This window comes from Ambystoma mexicanum, chromosome 2q (genome assembly GCF_040938575.1).
Source record: "Ambystoma mexicanum isolate Mex_15411 chromosome 2q, UKY_AmexF1_1, whole genome shotgun sequence".
NCBI classification, from domain to species: domain Eukaryota; kingdom Metazoa; phylum Chordata; class Amphibia; order Caudata; family Ambystomatidae; genus Ambystoma; species Ambystoma mexicanum.
The window spans coordinates 843,644,390-843,662,882 of NC_090924.1; the positions used below are offsets into that span (position 1 = coordinate 843,644,390).

At 45.2% G+C, this 18,493-nt stretch overlaps 1 protein-coding gene across 11 annotated transcripts in view; it reads left to right on the plus strand.

Annotated features, from left to right (window-relative positions):
• ARHGAP12 (Rho GTPase activating protein 12) overlaps nucleotides 1-18,493 on the plus strand; it is a 697,283-nt gene that overhangs the window by 559,876 nt on the left and 118,914 nt on the right. For all 11 annotated transcript variants that reach the window (XM_069648062.1, XM_069648064.1, XM_069648067.1 and 8 more), the window contains one exon: nucleotides 4,133-4,231. In XM_069648062.1, the coding sequence (XP_069504163.1) occupies nucleotides 4,133-4,231 (99 nt within the window). The remainder of the gene's footprint in view (nucleotides 1-4,132; nucleotides 4,232-18,493) is intronic.

An 18,493-nucleotide genomic window follows, 5' to 3' on the forward strand; every position in this document is an offset into this window, starting at 1 on the left:
ATCACACAAATGCTTATCCAACCAAGCACCTAGATACCTCTCGGACAACTTCATGCACCACACCCCATCTCGCCCAACTAGATCAGCCCAAACACATTGCTTAAATATCCCCAGATTTAAGCTCCAAAAAGCAGGCGGCACAAGCTTCCCTGTGCTAGCCGCCAAACTCTGGAACTCACTACCAGCCGATCTCAGATCCGAACCATCGTTTCATCGATTCAGACAGTGCCAAAACTTGGCTACTGGCCAAAGAAGCCTAAAACGCCAACTCATTACCACACAAATGCACATACTGCCTGTATAATCTGCACAATTTCAAACCTTATAAATACGTTAGAATGTGTATATTATCAGTAAATGTCTTATGTCTTGACTACCTGTAATGTTTACCTACTGACCATGCTTGTAATATTTTGGCTACTTTTGCAATCATGCCAAGTGCCTGGATGCCCCAGGGCCAAGCGGCGCTATATAAATAATAAACTAAACTGGTGAGCACGACCTGGATGAGAGTGAACCTAATCGCATATTCTCCATTATTGAACAGTGGATGATGCTAAATAACCTCGCACTCAACCGTGGTAAGACCAAACTCATGGTGGTGGGATCCGAGGGCATTTTAGCCAAACTTGACTCAGCCTATAAGCACTTCCAGCTAGGGGATGCTCAAATCCACACCCTCCCCAATAAAAATGTTGGGAGTGGTTCTGGATCAGTCGCTTAACATGAAGCCCTACGTAGCCAGTACAGTCTCATCCGCCACCTACTATATTAAATTGTTGGCCCACTTGAGACTGTTCATCTCCAAACAGAATGCCGAGTCTATTGCCTGAGCTATTGTTGGAGCCAAACTTGATTATTGCTGTAGTCTGTTGGCAAGTTGCAGCAAATCCACCATTAATTGACTTCAGGTAGTTCAGAACGGAGCGGTTAGAGTTGTAGCTGGTCCCTCTTATAGGGCCCATGTTTCTGAAGCGCGTCGAGCCCTGCATTGGCTTCCTGTGGAGGCTCGGATATCCTTCAGACTTTTGGTCATTACCTTCAAGTGCCTTATGGGTACGATGCCCCCAAATTTACAAAGGTATATAGGAAAAAAAACTTCCTTAGAAATTTGTGCTCTAACAACCATACCCTTCTCCACCAGCCAAGGTTTAAAACCAAAAAAGTGCAATTGGGTGCCTTTGCTCTTGTGGCCCCCGGCGCTCTGGAATGCTCTGCCCAGCCATCTGAGAGGCTCCTCAGTCTTGAGCGATTTCAAGAAGGGCCTAAAAACCTTCCTCTTTAATTAGTACTTCATTTGATGCCCTCCTCTCTGGTAATTCTTTAGTTAGTCTTAGGACAGCCTCTGCTTGTTTCTTGTCACGTGTGTCTATTGTCTGTGCCCTCACACCCATGGGTCTATGGCTGCTCACTATAAATATAATAAAGTAAAGTAGATGGGGTAGCGAGCAGCTACAGTGGCATACACATAATCATCTTCAAAATCGATCAGTGAATTATGGATCGACTGTTACAGTTGGTGGGTCTTACCAGAGGTGCCCCAAAATGTAGAAAGGTCATTCTTCCCCAAAATATTTTAACTCAAAAGGAAGGCTATTCAGAGTCGTACAGCAAGCACCTCAATGATTTTTTAGAGCAAGCAGGAAGAAAGCCCACTGGTTTGCAAGATGCCGGTCAATATCAAAACATAGGTCCTTGCTCACATTTCCCTTTATTGGCAGTTATGTATGAGTAAGAGCGAGGGGACAATATGCCTGTTTGACTCCTCTGCAAGGTTTAGGGGGAACAAAAGCATTGAAACACTTTGTGGGTCTGTATTTTGTATTGCCAGTTCATTGCATTATCAAGGTTTGTTTTTGGAGCTCCTGCACCAAGTCGAGGACAGGATTGAACATTCCTTTGAAATGAACAAAATGTGTTGTTTGCAGTACCAGGAGTCTGCAACCTGAGACTCCCCAAAAGCTTTGGACTAGGATGCTGGTGATCCCTCATTGACTGTGGAGTAGGGCTGATGTGAGTTATAGTCCAAAACATTTGAAGAGCGAAAGGTTGCAGAACCCTACAGTAAGCATTGCAGATGCTAAGTGGCACTCAGTTTCCCTTTCACTTGTTGACTGCTTCCGTATCTCACATTTCTTGAACAATGCTGGCCATGTTGGCTTATTAACAAAAACAGCACCCATAGGATACACTTCACAACTCAGTTTTGCTGACTATTCCACAACCATCCTTTGCATCAACACATTCCATTTCCAATCATAACTCAAGTTTCTCCCAAGAGGGTTATCCAGTGACAGTATGCAGGTTATCTTGATTGAAACTTCGAGATGGAAAGTTCACCATATGAAAAGAGCGATGAACTAAAGGTAAAACAGTTTAGTAAAACATCTTTAGTCAGATTTATTTTAAATTTATTTATTAAAAAACTAGTGGCACTGAACTCACTGTTTGGAGCTGGGATGCATATGTGCTTCATTTGTAGATATGTACATTCAAGTGTGGCATGCAATGTTAAAGTGGAAAAACAGATATATTGGAAACAGCATTTGATGCAAAAACAAGGGGCATCATTGAAGAGTCCCAAGTAAGTTTGAGACATGGCTTCTCCGTAGTACCAGTGTATTGTTATGTGAGACTGAGGTTATGCCTGACCGATTTATGTGTTTGCAGGAGATGCCAATTGAAATAAGAAGGGTTCACCCAACCTTGCCGAGAACTCTAGACTGTAGAATGAATATGCGGCCAAAATATTCTGTGTCCTCATAAAGGGCTAAAGAAAAACAAAAAACAAAGGTGCTCTCGACAAGAGAGCAGACTCAGTTTTTATAGGTCGAAACACACCGTTGTCAGCATTGTTTTTTTCAAAAAGCACAGTGCGTTATTGAGTTAATGCAAATCTGAAACCGGAAACACATAGTCAATTACTTTTCTTTGACTTTTTGTGGGTGCCAACTAGGCTTGACCGATGTAGATGGTTGAAGTGACAATGTTTAATTGAAACAGCCAAGTTTGAGGTACTTGACAGAGTCCCGACAATCCAATGGGTTCTTTGGAGTGACAATTGACAAGAGGAAATTGTATTACACTAGAGAAAACAGAGGCACACTTTACTAACCCCTCCATAATAACGTTTGACCTAATAATTGAGTCTAAAAATTGTGTATTTAAAGTGAATATATATTGTATTGTTTTTTTATATTTGTGTAATTGAATAAAATATATTTTTTAATGAGTGTTTGGGTTGCTCCGGAAAGGAAACTTAGGTTATGATTGGAGACAGAATGTGTTCATGCAATGGATGGTTCTGGAATAGCCAGCAAAACTGAGTTGTGAAGTGTATCCTATGGGTGCTGTTTTTGTTTATTTGAATCGCGGTACATTGGTCCAGTCCCCCACCCTTTTTTCGCATGTTTGCTTATTAACGTAACTTAATTTAGGACTAAGTATCAAAATTAGAAGAATTGTTTTTTCTTGTGTTTGATCTGCAAGCCTTTATGAACCTTCAAGCTTTGTTTTCCATTGAGCATCTCACAATTGTCATATGGACACTGCATTTACCCGGACACACTGTTTCAAATATAGACTTGCATGTTGTCCCCAATAAGCAAACCATTCCCCTATCTTTTTTCAGGGATGTTGGTGCTTGCATATTAATGTGCTAGTAGCAATTATTTACTCTGCGGGTAGTCAGTAATACTAGAATACTAGTTATAGTCCTTTCCTCTTTATGTGATGTTGCATGATGCTTCGACCCACAGGTAATTCCAGGACCAATAACTAGAGCTGTTGAATAGCTCTGCAATTATTAATGGTATGCTGTTCTTCCTTATACTGTTAGGCCAATAACCAACACTATATACCAGCTCCATGATCAGAACAATCTGCATTGTACCCGGGCTAAGTAACCATGTCTGCCATTTTCAAAACAAATCCCATTGATGGAATTTAGAAGAGCATCAATAGCTATTTCGAAGTCCCTCTATGGGTAATGCCACAGTCCAGAAAGACATTTGCATATTTTTGAGCTGAATGAAATTCCTCTTTTGCTCCTAAATAGTAAGGGTTTCCAATAAGTATGTAACATAATTTGATTAAAATACTGCAACAATTAACTGGGCATTTTTACTTTCAGATCAAGTGTTTGGTTGCAGCTTAATCAGTCTGTGTCAGAGGGAAAACACCACTGTGCCAAAATTTGTGACGCTGTGCATTGATCATCTAGAAGAGCATGGTAGGCAAAGCATTTAATTTCTTTTCATTGTCTAGAAACCTAACATCTTCTGAATTCTTCAACACTTTGCATCTAAATTTGAGACCTGGTTTGGGATTGAGCCCACACTGTTTAAAACTACTGAAGGGAAGCCAAGAAAGATGTCATCTACCATGACTGTTTTTGCCTGCGTTAAGATGGATTTTCAGAATCTGCCCTGTCGACAGATTCTGAGAGGCCCCCCTTTTCTGGTGAATAGGCTAGTCACTAATGCCTAGCCAAATTAGGTAGTGTGACTGATCAGTTAAGTTTAGACTTAGTGTGACAGTGGTGAAGGGTTCCGTTAAGCAGACACCGAGCACTCATTAATAACACAGGTTAGGTCGGAATGTATAAAAATAGTTACATTTATTTACGTGTTGAACAGCTCTTTATAAATGTAACACACTAAACATATATTACCATTTATATACACTTTCACTTTTGGGGTACTCGGACTACAGATAACCTCCACTTTACTTTTAAACACAGATCAGAAGTAGGACACTGTAATGTAGCAAAGTAAGTGAAGAAAAAACAAGGTAAGTAATGAGCCAATTTGGCAGGTCATCTGAAAGAATTAAATAGCTAAAACACCATACACAACCTTATTATGAGGTTCTACAATTCTGAAAGTCCTTCCCTTTCTAGAAGAGATGTGTCCTAGTGCCCTTAGAGACATGTCTCAATAAAATCCCCTGTAGGAGACTACAAGTCTTTAACTTAGTTTGAACAAAGCTTGGCACTGCCAAGAGGCAGGTTGGAAGTTTTTTAAAAGTTGAAGAACAAAAGGAGTAATGTTTTTAGGTGACCCTCTTCCAATCCAATAACCTTAGGGGAAGCCCAGGGAAGGATCCTTGACCAGAGCTACACTGATCATCCGGGCAAGGGAGAGGTAGGGCAAGGACATTTATGCCCGTTTAAACCCTATAGAGATAGAGGCAGTAGAAATGGGTATGTTAACTCACCCCCTGTACTCCGATTCACTCAGGGACGACGTCAGACTCCTGAAGTTGCTGGGGATTGTGCTTCATGTCTTGGCTCTATTGCAGGGGTGCTAGGGTCGCTAGTGCAGCGGTCACATTTTTTGTGTGTCCGGATTTAGGTCTGGCTAGTCCGAGATTCCGTGCTCTGGCGTGACTGTTCCTGGCACTTGACAACTGAACGACCCTGTCACAATGAAGAAATGACCACCACATTGTTGACTGCCTCAGAGGACCCCAGGACATGATGCAGGTGGAAATCAGCGACCGCTGCCACAATCAAATGGTGCAAGTCTACCCTCATGGCGGAAACAGAGGCCATTCATGCAACTGCAGGGGAGGGCCTCTTGTCGATGGTGTGTGGGGTCCCAAATCCAAACTCGGGGCGACTACCGATACAGTGAATTGCCATTAGGAATCTGGTCAGCCCACATGACGGTTCAAGGCGCTTCTAAAGACCGGGTCTTCAAGCAGGGGACAAGAATGTTTGTACCCATGGGTCCAAGCACTGATGAAGGCCTTATCGAGTTCAGCAAAGGAGCTGAGCTTTGCCGAGACAGTTGAAGACAATGCTGGATAGTTGCAAAGCCAAGTTCTGGTACTGTGAAAGGTATTATGCGTTAAAATGCAAAAGAGCATGCAAGAATTTTAAAGAAACACAGTAGAAGCCTGTCTTGGATACATTATAGCCCTTCTTCTTCACTACCCCTTACCCCCTTGACCTTCTACCATCTATCCTCTCCATATCCCTGTCCCTCATACCTTCCCTTCCCTTCTCACATCCACTTGACCTTATATCACTTATCTGACTTTATTGCTCCTCTTCCTTTCTACCTCCTCTCCCTTCCTTCTCTCCGTTCCTTCACCTTCAGTCCCAAGGAAACTGTTCTACATATTAAATCATTGTTTGTATCACGATTTTTAACTTGCTTCTACCATTTTTGTACCTCGTTGTTATATTGTAAAGCGATTTGGCTTAAAGCGCTATATAAACTAAATAAACATAAACATCATTCAAGTAGCCACAAAGTTACCAGCAAACAAGTAAAAGGGACACAAAGGATCCCTACCGCACCTCACTGTAAGATGATGAATGCAGTTTAAAACAAACAAGATCTTCATAATGGAAAACCCTCTGCACATATAGCCATAAGGTTGGGCCAATGCCCCCACAACAGATGAGCTTTGCACGATGGGTGAAGCCAAAGGTCTTTACTTGTCTCCAAATGTCAAGACTGGTTCATAACAGCAGCACAGGTCTAGGGGGTTCCATAGTTGTCTATTTAGGGAAACAGCAAAGAAAACAATCTTTCCTAACAGCGTGTAAGATACAGAGTTCAGTTAGCTGTTAAGGTGGGTGGATTCTGAGGGGCCAACCTATTATAGTGAACCGGAAAGGCACTGATATGCTACACCCAGTCAAGGTAGAGTAGAGGAGATGTGAGGCTTAGACTCAGGAGGGTGTGAGTGGTCTAGGGCTACAATGGGATGCGCACAGAACACTCCAATAATTCAAGTTAGAAGATGTACAAACACATACAATTGTTTATTAGACCTTTAGAATACACTCTAAGCAATAAACTTTCAGGGAAGTATTGTAGAACTATCAAATACATATATACATTCAATATTGGGGGTTTTGCTAACAAAACAGTAACACTTTATCTTTAGAAACATGTATGCAATAGTTGGAAAAGTCCAAGGTAACGCATAAATAACCGTTTGTTAAAGTAAATGGAGCAAACAGTCATTAAGAACCAGCATAGAGGGGTAGGTAAAATAGGTAGAACATCCACAGATAATCCTAAAACAAGGTCCCTAATTCTTAGTAAGGCCAACCCTGCAAAGAATTGGTGCCTAATGCCCAAAAGTCACAGGTTCCGCAATATGCACTTTGCAGGAGAGTTCAATGTGTAATTCATGAACTATTCATGATTGGCGGAGAGGATAGGAATACTCACCCCTTTACTCAGCAGATTTATTCGGCAACCTCTTCAGGGGTTTGTTGGGTGTCCTGACCCACGTTTAAGCTATCATGCCACAACATTTGGTGCTGTGGGCTTAGAAAATTCAAGATGGCAGAAAACCCACATGTGCGCCGAAATCCAGGAAAGCTGCGCAGTTTGTGCGCACACCAAAATGGTTGCCTCACTTGTCACCCACCAGTGCGAGAATGAAAGGCCGGGTTGCCATGAGGGAAATGGGTTGCCAAAGGAAAAACAGTAGCGCCGGTTAGCTTCAAAGCGCCTAAAACCACCATTGGACTACCCGCACAGTAGTCTGAAACCATTGGGAATGGCAATGCTGATTGCCAAATGCAACCTAGAATTGTTGGGAATTCATTTTCTTAAATCCCAAAAATGGGTGCAGTACCAGTACTCACCACTATCCAAAAGCCGGCAGTTTAAAACCACCCTGTGTTTCTCTGAAGGCTGGCTCAAACTGTCTATTTTAAACATTGCAACACATCTAAAAACTCACTGGACACCAGCAGACATTTGGTAGAATGGAGTGTTGTGTGCCTACAAAATCTGGGAAATGAAGAGCCCAAAACAATGCTTATAACAAAACTGCTATGGAGTCAGCAGTTTAAGTTGCACTGGATTTAAAGACACTAAAATCGAAAATGTTTAGATTAAATGAGTGACCTATGTTTGGTGTCACATGCCTTTGTAACTGTTGAAATGTCATAGTTTTGCACTTAGAATCAGCATTCTAGCTGCATGTGTAAAATTGCAAGTTAATTTAAAAAGCAAAAAAAAAAACATGATAGTTAGCTGAAAGTCTGGCTTAAGGAACTGAATTCTGCCTGGCAACTACCCCCATCAGGAGTGAAACTTGAGTCACAGCTGTGTTCCCAGGCCTAGCTGCCCTTTTGCTGCTCACACTAAGGATATGCCATCTATCTGATAATTGAATTACCTGTGCTCTATAGGAGCTCTGAACAAAGCCTGTCTTGACTCAGGCAAAGGTTTTATTACAGCGGTCGTAAAATGTAGCTTCCTCTTGGCAGAAGCTGGGAGGAGCACTGCCTGTGAGAGCAAGCTGGCTTGGCAGAACTGGATAAACCAGTATTTCTACCTTGTGCTGAGAGGAAACCACACCCCTTTGTAGCCAGAATATTGTTTAGAAAAAGATGAATAACTCATAGTACGGACATGTGAAAATTTTATAAATGACACCATAATTCTTGTGATTTTTCTGCCCACATTTTAAGAGGTTTTTCGACCCGGTGGCATGTTCAGGGGGGTTTTAGCGGAAAAGAGGATATTACTCAAAATGTGTGCATGTGAAAAATCTGACACTTCATCAACTAATGTCCATACTCCTTGCGCACATGTGTGTAAATTTGGGGTAATGTCCGGAATTGCAAACCAGTTAAAAAGTGCAAAATATTGCCATTTCTGAATGCAAGCTCCCAGGAAGAGCAGAGTTTGAACAGGGTATACCTCCTGTAATGCATGATGGGTGCATATGATTCTAAAACAATATGTACCTCTGCAAATATGTATTTGTTTCAAATCTAGATTTGTGTGTAAGTTGACAGGAGGAGTGGACTCTCTGCGAGCCATAAAATGACATCACGCTGACACACACTTCCTTCCCCAATCAAATGAGAAATGGAAGTTTGACCAATTAGAAGCTGAGAGAGAGGTAGGGTCAGTGATGCTAGAACACACCCACATTCTAAACACATAAAAGCAGACAGACAGGACAGATAGGGACTTTCAAATCCATCTGCCGCTGGAAGCTCTGCCGGAAAAATCCATACTTTACCTCCATCAAACCTCCAGAGAGCCAAACTAGAGACTTCAATCTATCCAGAACTAGAGACCCAGACCAGAGAACCAGAGAGAGCTGACCCAGATCACTGTGAAGTGCAGAGACCAGAGGCGAGTTTAAAACCTGACCAGATCCGTGATGAGGCCCATTTCACTCAAGAATATAGTGTGAGTACCTAGAAAACTGTGCAGAACCAATCTCCTAGTTAAAATAATATAATTCAATCTATTTAATCTAAGTAGAACTGCCTCCTAACTGTCACCTGTCATTTGTAAAGCTGTCACTTGTCATTTTCTAGTTGCAAGCTGCCCTTGTCTTTTTGAACTTTAAAATTTGCAAAACCAAAAACGACCTCTATTAAATCGGTCATAACTCTGTAACCGTTTGGGCTAGAGACTTGCAGTAACTTTTATCTGAAAGCTTAGAATCGTGGCTTTCCTATGAACCTAGAACCCTTATAGTTTTACCGCAATCGCGGAACACGCATTCGCGAATTTTACCGCGATTTGCAAATTTCTTCACATGTAAAAACTGCTGCTGCTTGCCTTCCATTTGCCAGAAATTCGTTTAACCTGCTAACTATCCCTGCATCATTGGTAGTGTGAGCCTGGACTAATATTAACTAGATACCACTCACCCTGAACCTCTGAAAGGGAATTAAAAGCATTTTAGCATATTTTTTTAATTCATTGCCAGCACATATCAAAGCAATTTGGGCCTGTGTTTTCAAACTGCTGTTGTCTAAGCTTGCTGGGGTGAACTGAATTACAGTTGATTGCATTTCTGAGAACTGTGTGCTTCCTTCCATTTCCTTGCATTGCATAAAGAGGGGGGGGAGTGAATAGCCAGAGAAAAGTGATTACATTGTTTTGTTGAAATCATATTGAGTATTTTCTGTACTGCATTTCATTCCACCTTGCATCCATTGGAAACCATAAAAGTATTGTTGCTATCTTGTCCATCCTATAACCACTCATCATTGATTATAAAGAAGTGTGCTAGTGCCAGATTCTCTGTTGTTAATCTTTATCATATCAGATTAAGTGTGATATTCAATTATTAATTTATTATAAAGCGTGATATAATATATATTGTTTAAGTTATCAAATAAACCTTTTAATTTGCAAAACAGAACTACTTCTTGGCTCAGTGGGGTCAGGGGGATTCCAAGAGAGGGGTGTTATATAGGGGTAGTCATCCAGAACGCATGAACTGGACATAAAGATATATCAATAAGGGTTTTCATTCAGTATTATAGACTAGGCGTTGACTTAGCTGTAGTGTTGAATTGAATCCTCTTACAAATTGGGGGCTCGAGCCGAGACGTTGGGTTAGATTTACCATTTGTGCAGCTTAATACAGTGTGCTAACTGACGGGATACATACATCCGGTCGGATCACCACGCTGCATTACGCTGTGAAGCATTCCTCAAAAGGGACACTCCAAGAAAAGTTCTGTTCCGCAAAAATAAAATACTAACTTCTGTAAATCAGGACAGAGACCAATCTCTAGAATGACGACCTTGGTAGATATGAAAATAGCCAGAGAGCACTTCTTACATAAACTATTTGTGAGAGGTGAATGGGCTGAGCAGGGCCAGGATGCCTGGTTGCAGGCCATCACGCGACAGGTCACTGAAACAGGGTCAGACTTATGGAGAGATCAGGGTCCATTACATGTGGCCCTGAGTGAACTATATATGGCTCCTAAGGCCAAAGATGAACACAATAAGATTGCCAGGATAGCAGCATACCTGTACCTATATATGGGAGACATGCAGGATAGATGTGCTGAAAGCCAAAATCTGGCAAATAGGCAACAGATGGTGTTAGAGAAGGCCCAATCTGACTTGGTCTCTTCTGAGCAGAGGCTGCAGAGGAGCCAGGAGTCAGAAGATGATAGTAGGCAGCACATCATTAAAATAAAGAAGGATATGGATGTGCTGCAACAGGAAAAGGTAGAACAGGATACTAGATTTCTGGCCCTGCAGAAGGAGCACCAAGACAGTTTGGACTCCTTACTGCAGAGCCAGAAAAAGCTGGAGCAACAATTAGACTTTAACAGGGCATGCAACGGAGCAGGTAGCCACCCTGCAAAGTCATCTAGATAGAGTGAAGGTAGAGAGCAACAAGCTGATCTTGAAAGACCTGGATACCCAGGCAGAGTTTGATGAAGAACGCCAGAAAGCTGGTGCCTTTCAAAGGCAGAGGGACGACCTGGCGGCACAAATGCAGGCTCTTAGTCAGGAAAGAGACGCCTTAGGCCAGGAAGTCTGCCATTTAAAAAGAAAAATGGAAGAAAATCACCTGGCCCACCAGGGACTGGGTGATCTCCAAAAAGAACACCAGAACTTGTTAGAGCACACCAGGAGGGTGGAGGATGCTCTAGCAAGAAAGGAGCAGGCCAATAGGGACACAGCTCAGGAGGTAACCCTCATGCAGCAAAGACTGGCCCAGTTCTCCAGGACCAACCAGGAAGCACAGAGGGAAAATGAGGCTCTCTGCCAGCACAATGAGAGGCTCCAGCAACAGGTAGCGATGCAGGAGAAACTGATAGAGTCGAGTAAGGCCTTAACAGAGGAACTGAAAGCACAAATGCAGGCTCTTGCATTGCAACAGGGAGCAGGGGCGGATAGAGATGAGGTCCGCTGGGAAAGAGAGACTCCTGACCATAACCGCAGGAGCCCTAACACCAGGGGCCTTCATCTTCCCCAGTCCCTGGACTCTACCACCCCCATGTCCCCTGGCGCACATGAGCACAGGGCCACAGGGATGGCAGATTACTATCCAGCTAAGAGTATGGGGCTCATAGGCCAGTACCACTCAGGAATGGAGGGGTGGGCATCCGGGTATGGGCACCCAAGTACAGTACAGTTCAATGGGGAACCCCAGGAGAGTAGGCCCATTAAGGGCATCCTGAAAACCTCTGCCCAGTTAGGTCAGTGGAGGGGGTACCCATCAAATCCTGGCAGCAAGGAGGAATCTGAAGACTCCTCTGAACTGCGCAGGACACAGGAGACCAGGTCCCCACATTCTGCCAGCCATTCCCAGGCTCGCAGAATCCGGGAAAACCTGGAAGAACAGACGGGAACCTCTGGGAGCAGTGCCTCTGAGTCCGAGGACGAATGGACAAGGGTTACCCGAACCAAAAAGGCCAATAAGGCAAAAAGGGCCTTGCTGAAGGACCCCTTAAAGCAGATTAAGGCGATCAGGAGCGTCATCACGCCTTACCATAAGAACGCTAAGTATTCTGTTTGGGAGCACTTAGAGTTGTTTGAACAAATGATGGAGACTTTCCATTTGAAGGACAGCCAAAGCTGTATTCAATATGTAAAGTGGACCTTCTCCCCGGAATACTCCAGTTTCTTTGCGGGGCTGGAGGACCAAAATCATTTAAGATGGTCCACCTATAAGGCGGCCATCTTGAAACATTTTTCTGTTCACAGAAATCCTCAAGAGGCTCGCAAGGCAGCCTACAATTTGCAATGTGGGGAGGATCAGGCCCCACAAGAATTTGTGCAGGAGTTAAAGCGTGCTTTTGCACAGACCACAAGAAGGGTGCGCACGGATAGCAGGGAATTTATTAATACGTTTTTCCATGCCTTGCCCAAATATATCATGACCCAGCTCGTGAGGGATTTTCACGAGAAAAGATCTTTAGACTGGGTCATTGAGCAGGCTACCCGGATCTATGAGGTGCAGAAACCGGTAGATAGCAAAAGTAATGCCCAGAAAAACCCCAAAGCCAACAGCACCCCTGCTGCTGCCAAGGTGGCAGAGGTAAAGGTCACCCCCGTTTTGGATTTGGAGATGGGGGGGCCTAAAAACCTACCTGCACCTAATAATGCTAGGCCCAGAAGGTCCTCGGGCCAGTCACAGACAGGGAGCCAGGGAGGCAGCCCCACAAATGGGGTCCCTCGCTCTCCTGATTATGTAAGTCCCCGTTACAAGGGAAATCGACCCATCCTGGGTTATGTGTGGACTCCTCCAGCGCAAGGGGGGGGATCCAGCCAAGCACCTAACCCAGGGAACTTCCCTCCAAACTTCCCACAGGAGGGCAGAAATTTACCAAACCCTGGGCAGAACTTTTTCCCCAGATATCCACCCGACTTTCAGCCCCAAAACCATCCATCCTTCTTTCCCCAATTCCCTGAGCCCAGACCACTGAATCCGGGAGAGGGGAGGCCAAGGGTGGAGGGGTACCCAAATCTTCCCAACCCGGGGTATTACCAGAGGAGGGACAGCTACCCTTCCCGGGATCAGCCCAGGGGAGAAAACAGGGCCCCGTATCAGCCTGAGCGGGTTTCCCAGTTAGAGCGCCAGGTTCAAAACATGGCACGGGATCTGGGTCACATACTGAGGGCTCAGCAGAACCCTCAGATGGGCGTGCCGGCGCAGAACGCACCCAACTCTGGACCTGGTGCTCCAGAACAATGACGGGGGCAGCACCCCGATAACACACCGGTTCCCAGGGAGGAGGCACAAAGGGAAGGGGGGTGTAAAGCCTTGGAGGAAGCTTCCTTCCTCACTTGTAAACAGCCCCTGGAAACCCAGGAACCGGAAACAAAATCTCTTGCCCCTGAAAGTCTGCCCCCTAAGGAGCAGAGGGGGGGTGGGAGAAACAAAAGACCCAAACAGACTCAGTTTGAGGAGGAGGTACAGATCTTCCAATTTGAGGGAGAGGGATCCTCAGAGGATCCTGAGAAAAGGATCTTCTCCTTCAGAGAGGGGGGAACTCCTCCCAAAGAAAAATGGGTCCCTAGGAATGCAAATCCAGACTGGGGAGATGTGGAGACTGAGCTACCGCCGCCCACCATCTCATCCCAGAACCAACAGCAAGAAAATCCCCGGGTTCAAACCCATACTGGGTACTGCCTCCAAAAAGGGGGGGGCGGCCCAGAACTGGAACCAGGGGAACCCACAATGGCTCTGATCTCCAGTTGCCAAATTTTTCTTTCAGATTCCCAAGACTCTCCACAGAATTCTGCCCAAATCTCTTCGCTAGCAATGTCCAAAACCAGAAAGTTAGCCCACCAGTTGTCCAAAAATGTACATTACCTGTGCCCCCTTGAGGAGAAGGAGGGAAGATATTATGCCCCGGTACAAGTACAGGGGCAGGGTACAATCTCGGCACTGGTGGACACTGGATCTCAAGCTACCCTTCTGTCCAGAAGGGCCTTTGACGAACTCAATGCAGGAAGGGGAGAGAATTACCAAATTCCTCTCACCTCTCTTCCTGGACAACTGCAGAACTTTGACGGGAAGGAAATTCCCGTCGAGGGGACGGCAGATTTGGACATTAAAATTGGGCGACATAAGTTGAAACACCCGGTCATAGTTGTGACCCCAGAGGGCACCCCTTGTTTACTAGGGAATGACCTCCTGAGAAGGTTGTCACCCCTAATAGATTGTGTAAACAAGGTCCTCTGGACCCAGACTAGCCGACCAATAAAATTAAAACAGAGTGTCAACCATGTTAGTTTAAATGGCACATGCCACATGGTTGAACAAAAATCAGACCAAGTAGAATTCCACTTCCAGAACAACCAAATTCCAGACGTGACAGTAATAGCAGTAGGACAACAGACTAGTGATGGGGGGTCCTCTCTATTTCTGAAAATCAACCTTCCTTCCAGTTTAAGGTGGTATTCCACGCTGGAAGGAAACACTCTGAAATTCTATACCAATCCACAATCTGAAACTCCCACTCCTATAGTCCAGAAAGATGTGAAATCAGCTCAGAGCCTGGCTGATATTCAGCAAATTGGAGAGCAGTTGTTCATCCCTGTTCAGTTAAATGATGGGAAGGACTCTGTTCTCGCTCGAGTGTGTGTGAACAACGGTAAGAGCTTCATCAGCGAAGCCATGTTTCGCCAACTCCCAAAAGATCCAGCCATTCCCACCTTCAAACTGATAGACAAATGGGAAATGGACCTGGAAGCACCTAATTCCAAACATCTCCTGCCAAGCAGGTGTATGCTCAAAATCTCCATTGGCAACAAGAGCATAGTCCACAATTGTTGGGTCGTGCGAGACGTCCCTGCCGCCTTTTACTTAGGCAGTGACATTCTCAATCGCTTTGCCATTAGTTTGGACCTAATAAACTTCAAAGCTTGGTCCCGATTAGCGGATAATCCCATGGGCTTTGATGATCCAGAAAAAGCATTTAGGTCAGCTCAATTGCTACCTTATGCAGTTGAAATTCAGGTTAAAGAGGAAGTCACCATCCCAGAAAGGACCCGACAATTCTCCCTGGAAGTGAAAGTTAAAAGGGGACAAGAGTTGAAAAACCCTGATGCTTACATACATCTAAATGCTTCTCTCCAACAGCAAGGGTTGGGGGTAAACCCAACACCATTAGTCAACATAGAACATGACACCATTCCAATAGAGGTGGATAACAGCGACTTAAAGAGTATTACTCTAGCCGCAGGCACCATTATTGGAATGGCGGTTGATGACTGACATTTCTCCATTGATCTTAGAAATGAACTGTTAGGACCAATCCCCAAGGACTGTTTTGACAGTGACAGTGAGGACAATACAACACCAGACAGGATTTTTACCCGGCATGGGGGGAACTTCCTGGTGTACACTTCCTGCCCTTATGGTAAGGAAGATGTGACTTGTGAATTCAGGAGGGATGAGGTGATTTTCCAGGTTCAGGAAGGCTGCCTTGCCCACCTGAAGCCTCCGGTCCAAACCAGCACTCTGACCAGGGACTTCTCCACCCAGCTGGAGGAGGCCGCGGAGATAGCCAAACCAGAAGTCTTTCCAGGCTTCAGGCAGATGGTGGAAGAGAGAGTCAACCTAGCTGATGCCTGTGTGACTCCGGAACAAAAGCAAAAGTTGAAACAAGTTTTCTTGGATTTCCAAGATCTCTTTGCGGTAGACTCATATGACTGTGGCCGCACCAACATCCACACAACCACAATCCCCACGGACCCTGGCATGACTCCTGTGTTTGTGAAGCAATATCGCTTGCCTCTCGCATCAATGGAGTCCCTTACTGAAATAATTAAGAACCTTGAGTCTAGGGGAATAATCCGTCCAGTCCACAGCACCTTCAATAATCCGGTGCTGGGAATATTGAAGCCAAACGGCCAGTGGAGACTCTGCGCCGACCTCAGGGAGCTCAACAAACGGGTCCATACTTCCCGATGGCCTCTGCCCTACATTGACCAAGGGCTGGCCCAGATTCAGGGGTCACAGGTATTCACTGCAATAGACCTGACCAATGGATACTGGACCGTGCCTGTCAGCAGGGAGGACCAATACAAACTGGCTTTTACCTTTGGGGGCCAGCAGTACACATGGACCCGGACTCCCTTCGGATACCTTAACTCCGGTAATGAGTTCAATATTTTCCTACATAAGGCCATGCCCGACCTGGGTGCGAGGGGTAACCTGGCTTATGTAGATGATGTCCTCATCAAAAGTTCATCTGTGGAGGAACACATAGCGGAGATCCGTTATGTTCTGACGCAGTTGAGGGCCGCCGGAGCAAAACTTTCCTTTCAGAAAGCACAGTGGTGTAGAACCCGTGTTAATTTCTTGGGGCATGAGATTACTCCTCAGGATCTCTGTCCCCAGGAAAAGAAAGTGGAAGCACTTCAGAAACTGAAAGACCCCACAACTCTGCGGGAACTAAGGAGCCTCCTTGGACTGACTAATTACAGCAGAAAGTTCATTGAGGGCTACGCAGAGATCACCAGACCCCTGATTCATCTCCTGAAGGGGGGGGTCAAGTGGGAATGGGGTCCAGAACAAGCCGAGGCAGTAAGACAACTCAAAAGAAGCCTCTCACAAGCGCCTTGCCTAGCTTACCCTGTCAGAAACAAGGAGTTCTTCCTGGAGACGGGGTTCTCTAATACGTGCTTGACGGCAGTATTATACCAAAAGCATGACAAGGTCAATAAAGTAATCTCCTATGCGAGCAAAACTTTATCCTCTGTGGAGGAAAAATTCAACGATTGTGAGAAGGCACTCCTGGCAACGGTGTGGGCATTGAAGAATTACCGCCCGTTTATCCAGGGGGAACACATCATAGTGGAGACTCCACACCAGCCTCGGCAATATCTCCAAAGTGACAGAATCCGGGCCGGAAATGTGAGTAACTCCCGAATTACTTCCTGGATTCTGTCAATGCAAGGCTTTCCTGTGGAGGTCCGATATGGCCAAAACAAGAAGAGTCCCCTCGCGCAAGGTCTGGCTGACTTGCGTGATTGTGCCAGAGAAAACTGTCTCGAGGACGAAAGTCTAAAAATCAAGGACAACACGGAGGCATACCTTAATTCCCCACACAAAGTCTTTGAAGAGGACAAGTGTGAGGGAATGCCCACTGTGTATGTGGATGGATGCTCTTACCATGTTGACAACAACGGGGAGAAAGAACTGGTGGCCGGCGTAGGGAATGCATGGGTGAATGAGTCCCCAGAACCCTCCGCTGGATACAAAATTGGTCCCCGAAGTAGTCAGGTGGCAGAATTGATGGCTGTGCATCAGGCCATCCTCACTGCTGTCCAGCATCAACTCCACGAACTGGTCATAATCACAGATTCGGATTATGTACGGAACAGGTTCGTGGAGCACCTGGTTAATTGGAAAACCAGAGGCATGTTATGTGCTAACAACAAACCCTTGAAACATGGGAAGTTGATCCAAAACATTGATGATCTGGTCACATCGAATGGGATGACCATCTACTGGAAAAAGATCAAGGGTCATTCCAAAGTAGAGGGACCAGACAAAACTGGAAATGACTTAGCTGATCAGCTGGCCAAAACCGGGGCCATCCAAGGGGATCTAATTGAGATTGAGTCCCTGTTGGGGGAAATCCAGGTCACTGCTATCACTAGGTCCCAGACAAATGCTCACAACGACCTTTCAATTGCACAATGGAGTAAGGAGACCCCTGATGATGATTTGATTACTGCTCAGAAGGGGGATCCAATTATTGGTAAATTTTACCAGCACCTTGAGGACCCTGAGAACTTTCCCCTGACGGATACCGATTACATTGGGAAAGAGGACCTAAGAGTGTTGATGAAATGTCCAAAAATGTTCCGGATTCAAGACGGTTTGCTGGTAAGGAAATCCAAAGCTGGCCACGATCAGTGGGTGGTTCCTACCTCATTCCGAAGCCTGATGTTAAGTCACGCCCATGATGCGGCCACCGCCGGTCATAGGGGGTTTCACACAACATTGGAAATCTTAAGAGAGGTTGCATACTGGCCACACATGGGGCAGGACCTCGACCAATACTTGAAGGGGTGTCTTGTGTGTGCACAATTTCAGCCATCATCCCTCACGCACCGTGCGCCTCTACAAAAGAGGGGGATGACACTGCCATGGTCAGATTTACAAATCGACTTTGTAGGCCCTGTGATTCGCTCGGCTAGGGGGAATAAGTACATGTTGACTGTGACATGCTTGTTTACCAAGTGGGTGGAATGTCTCCCAGCCCCAAATTGCAAGG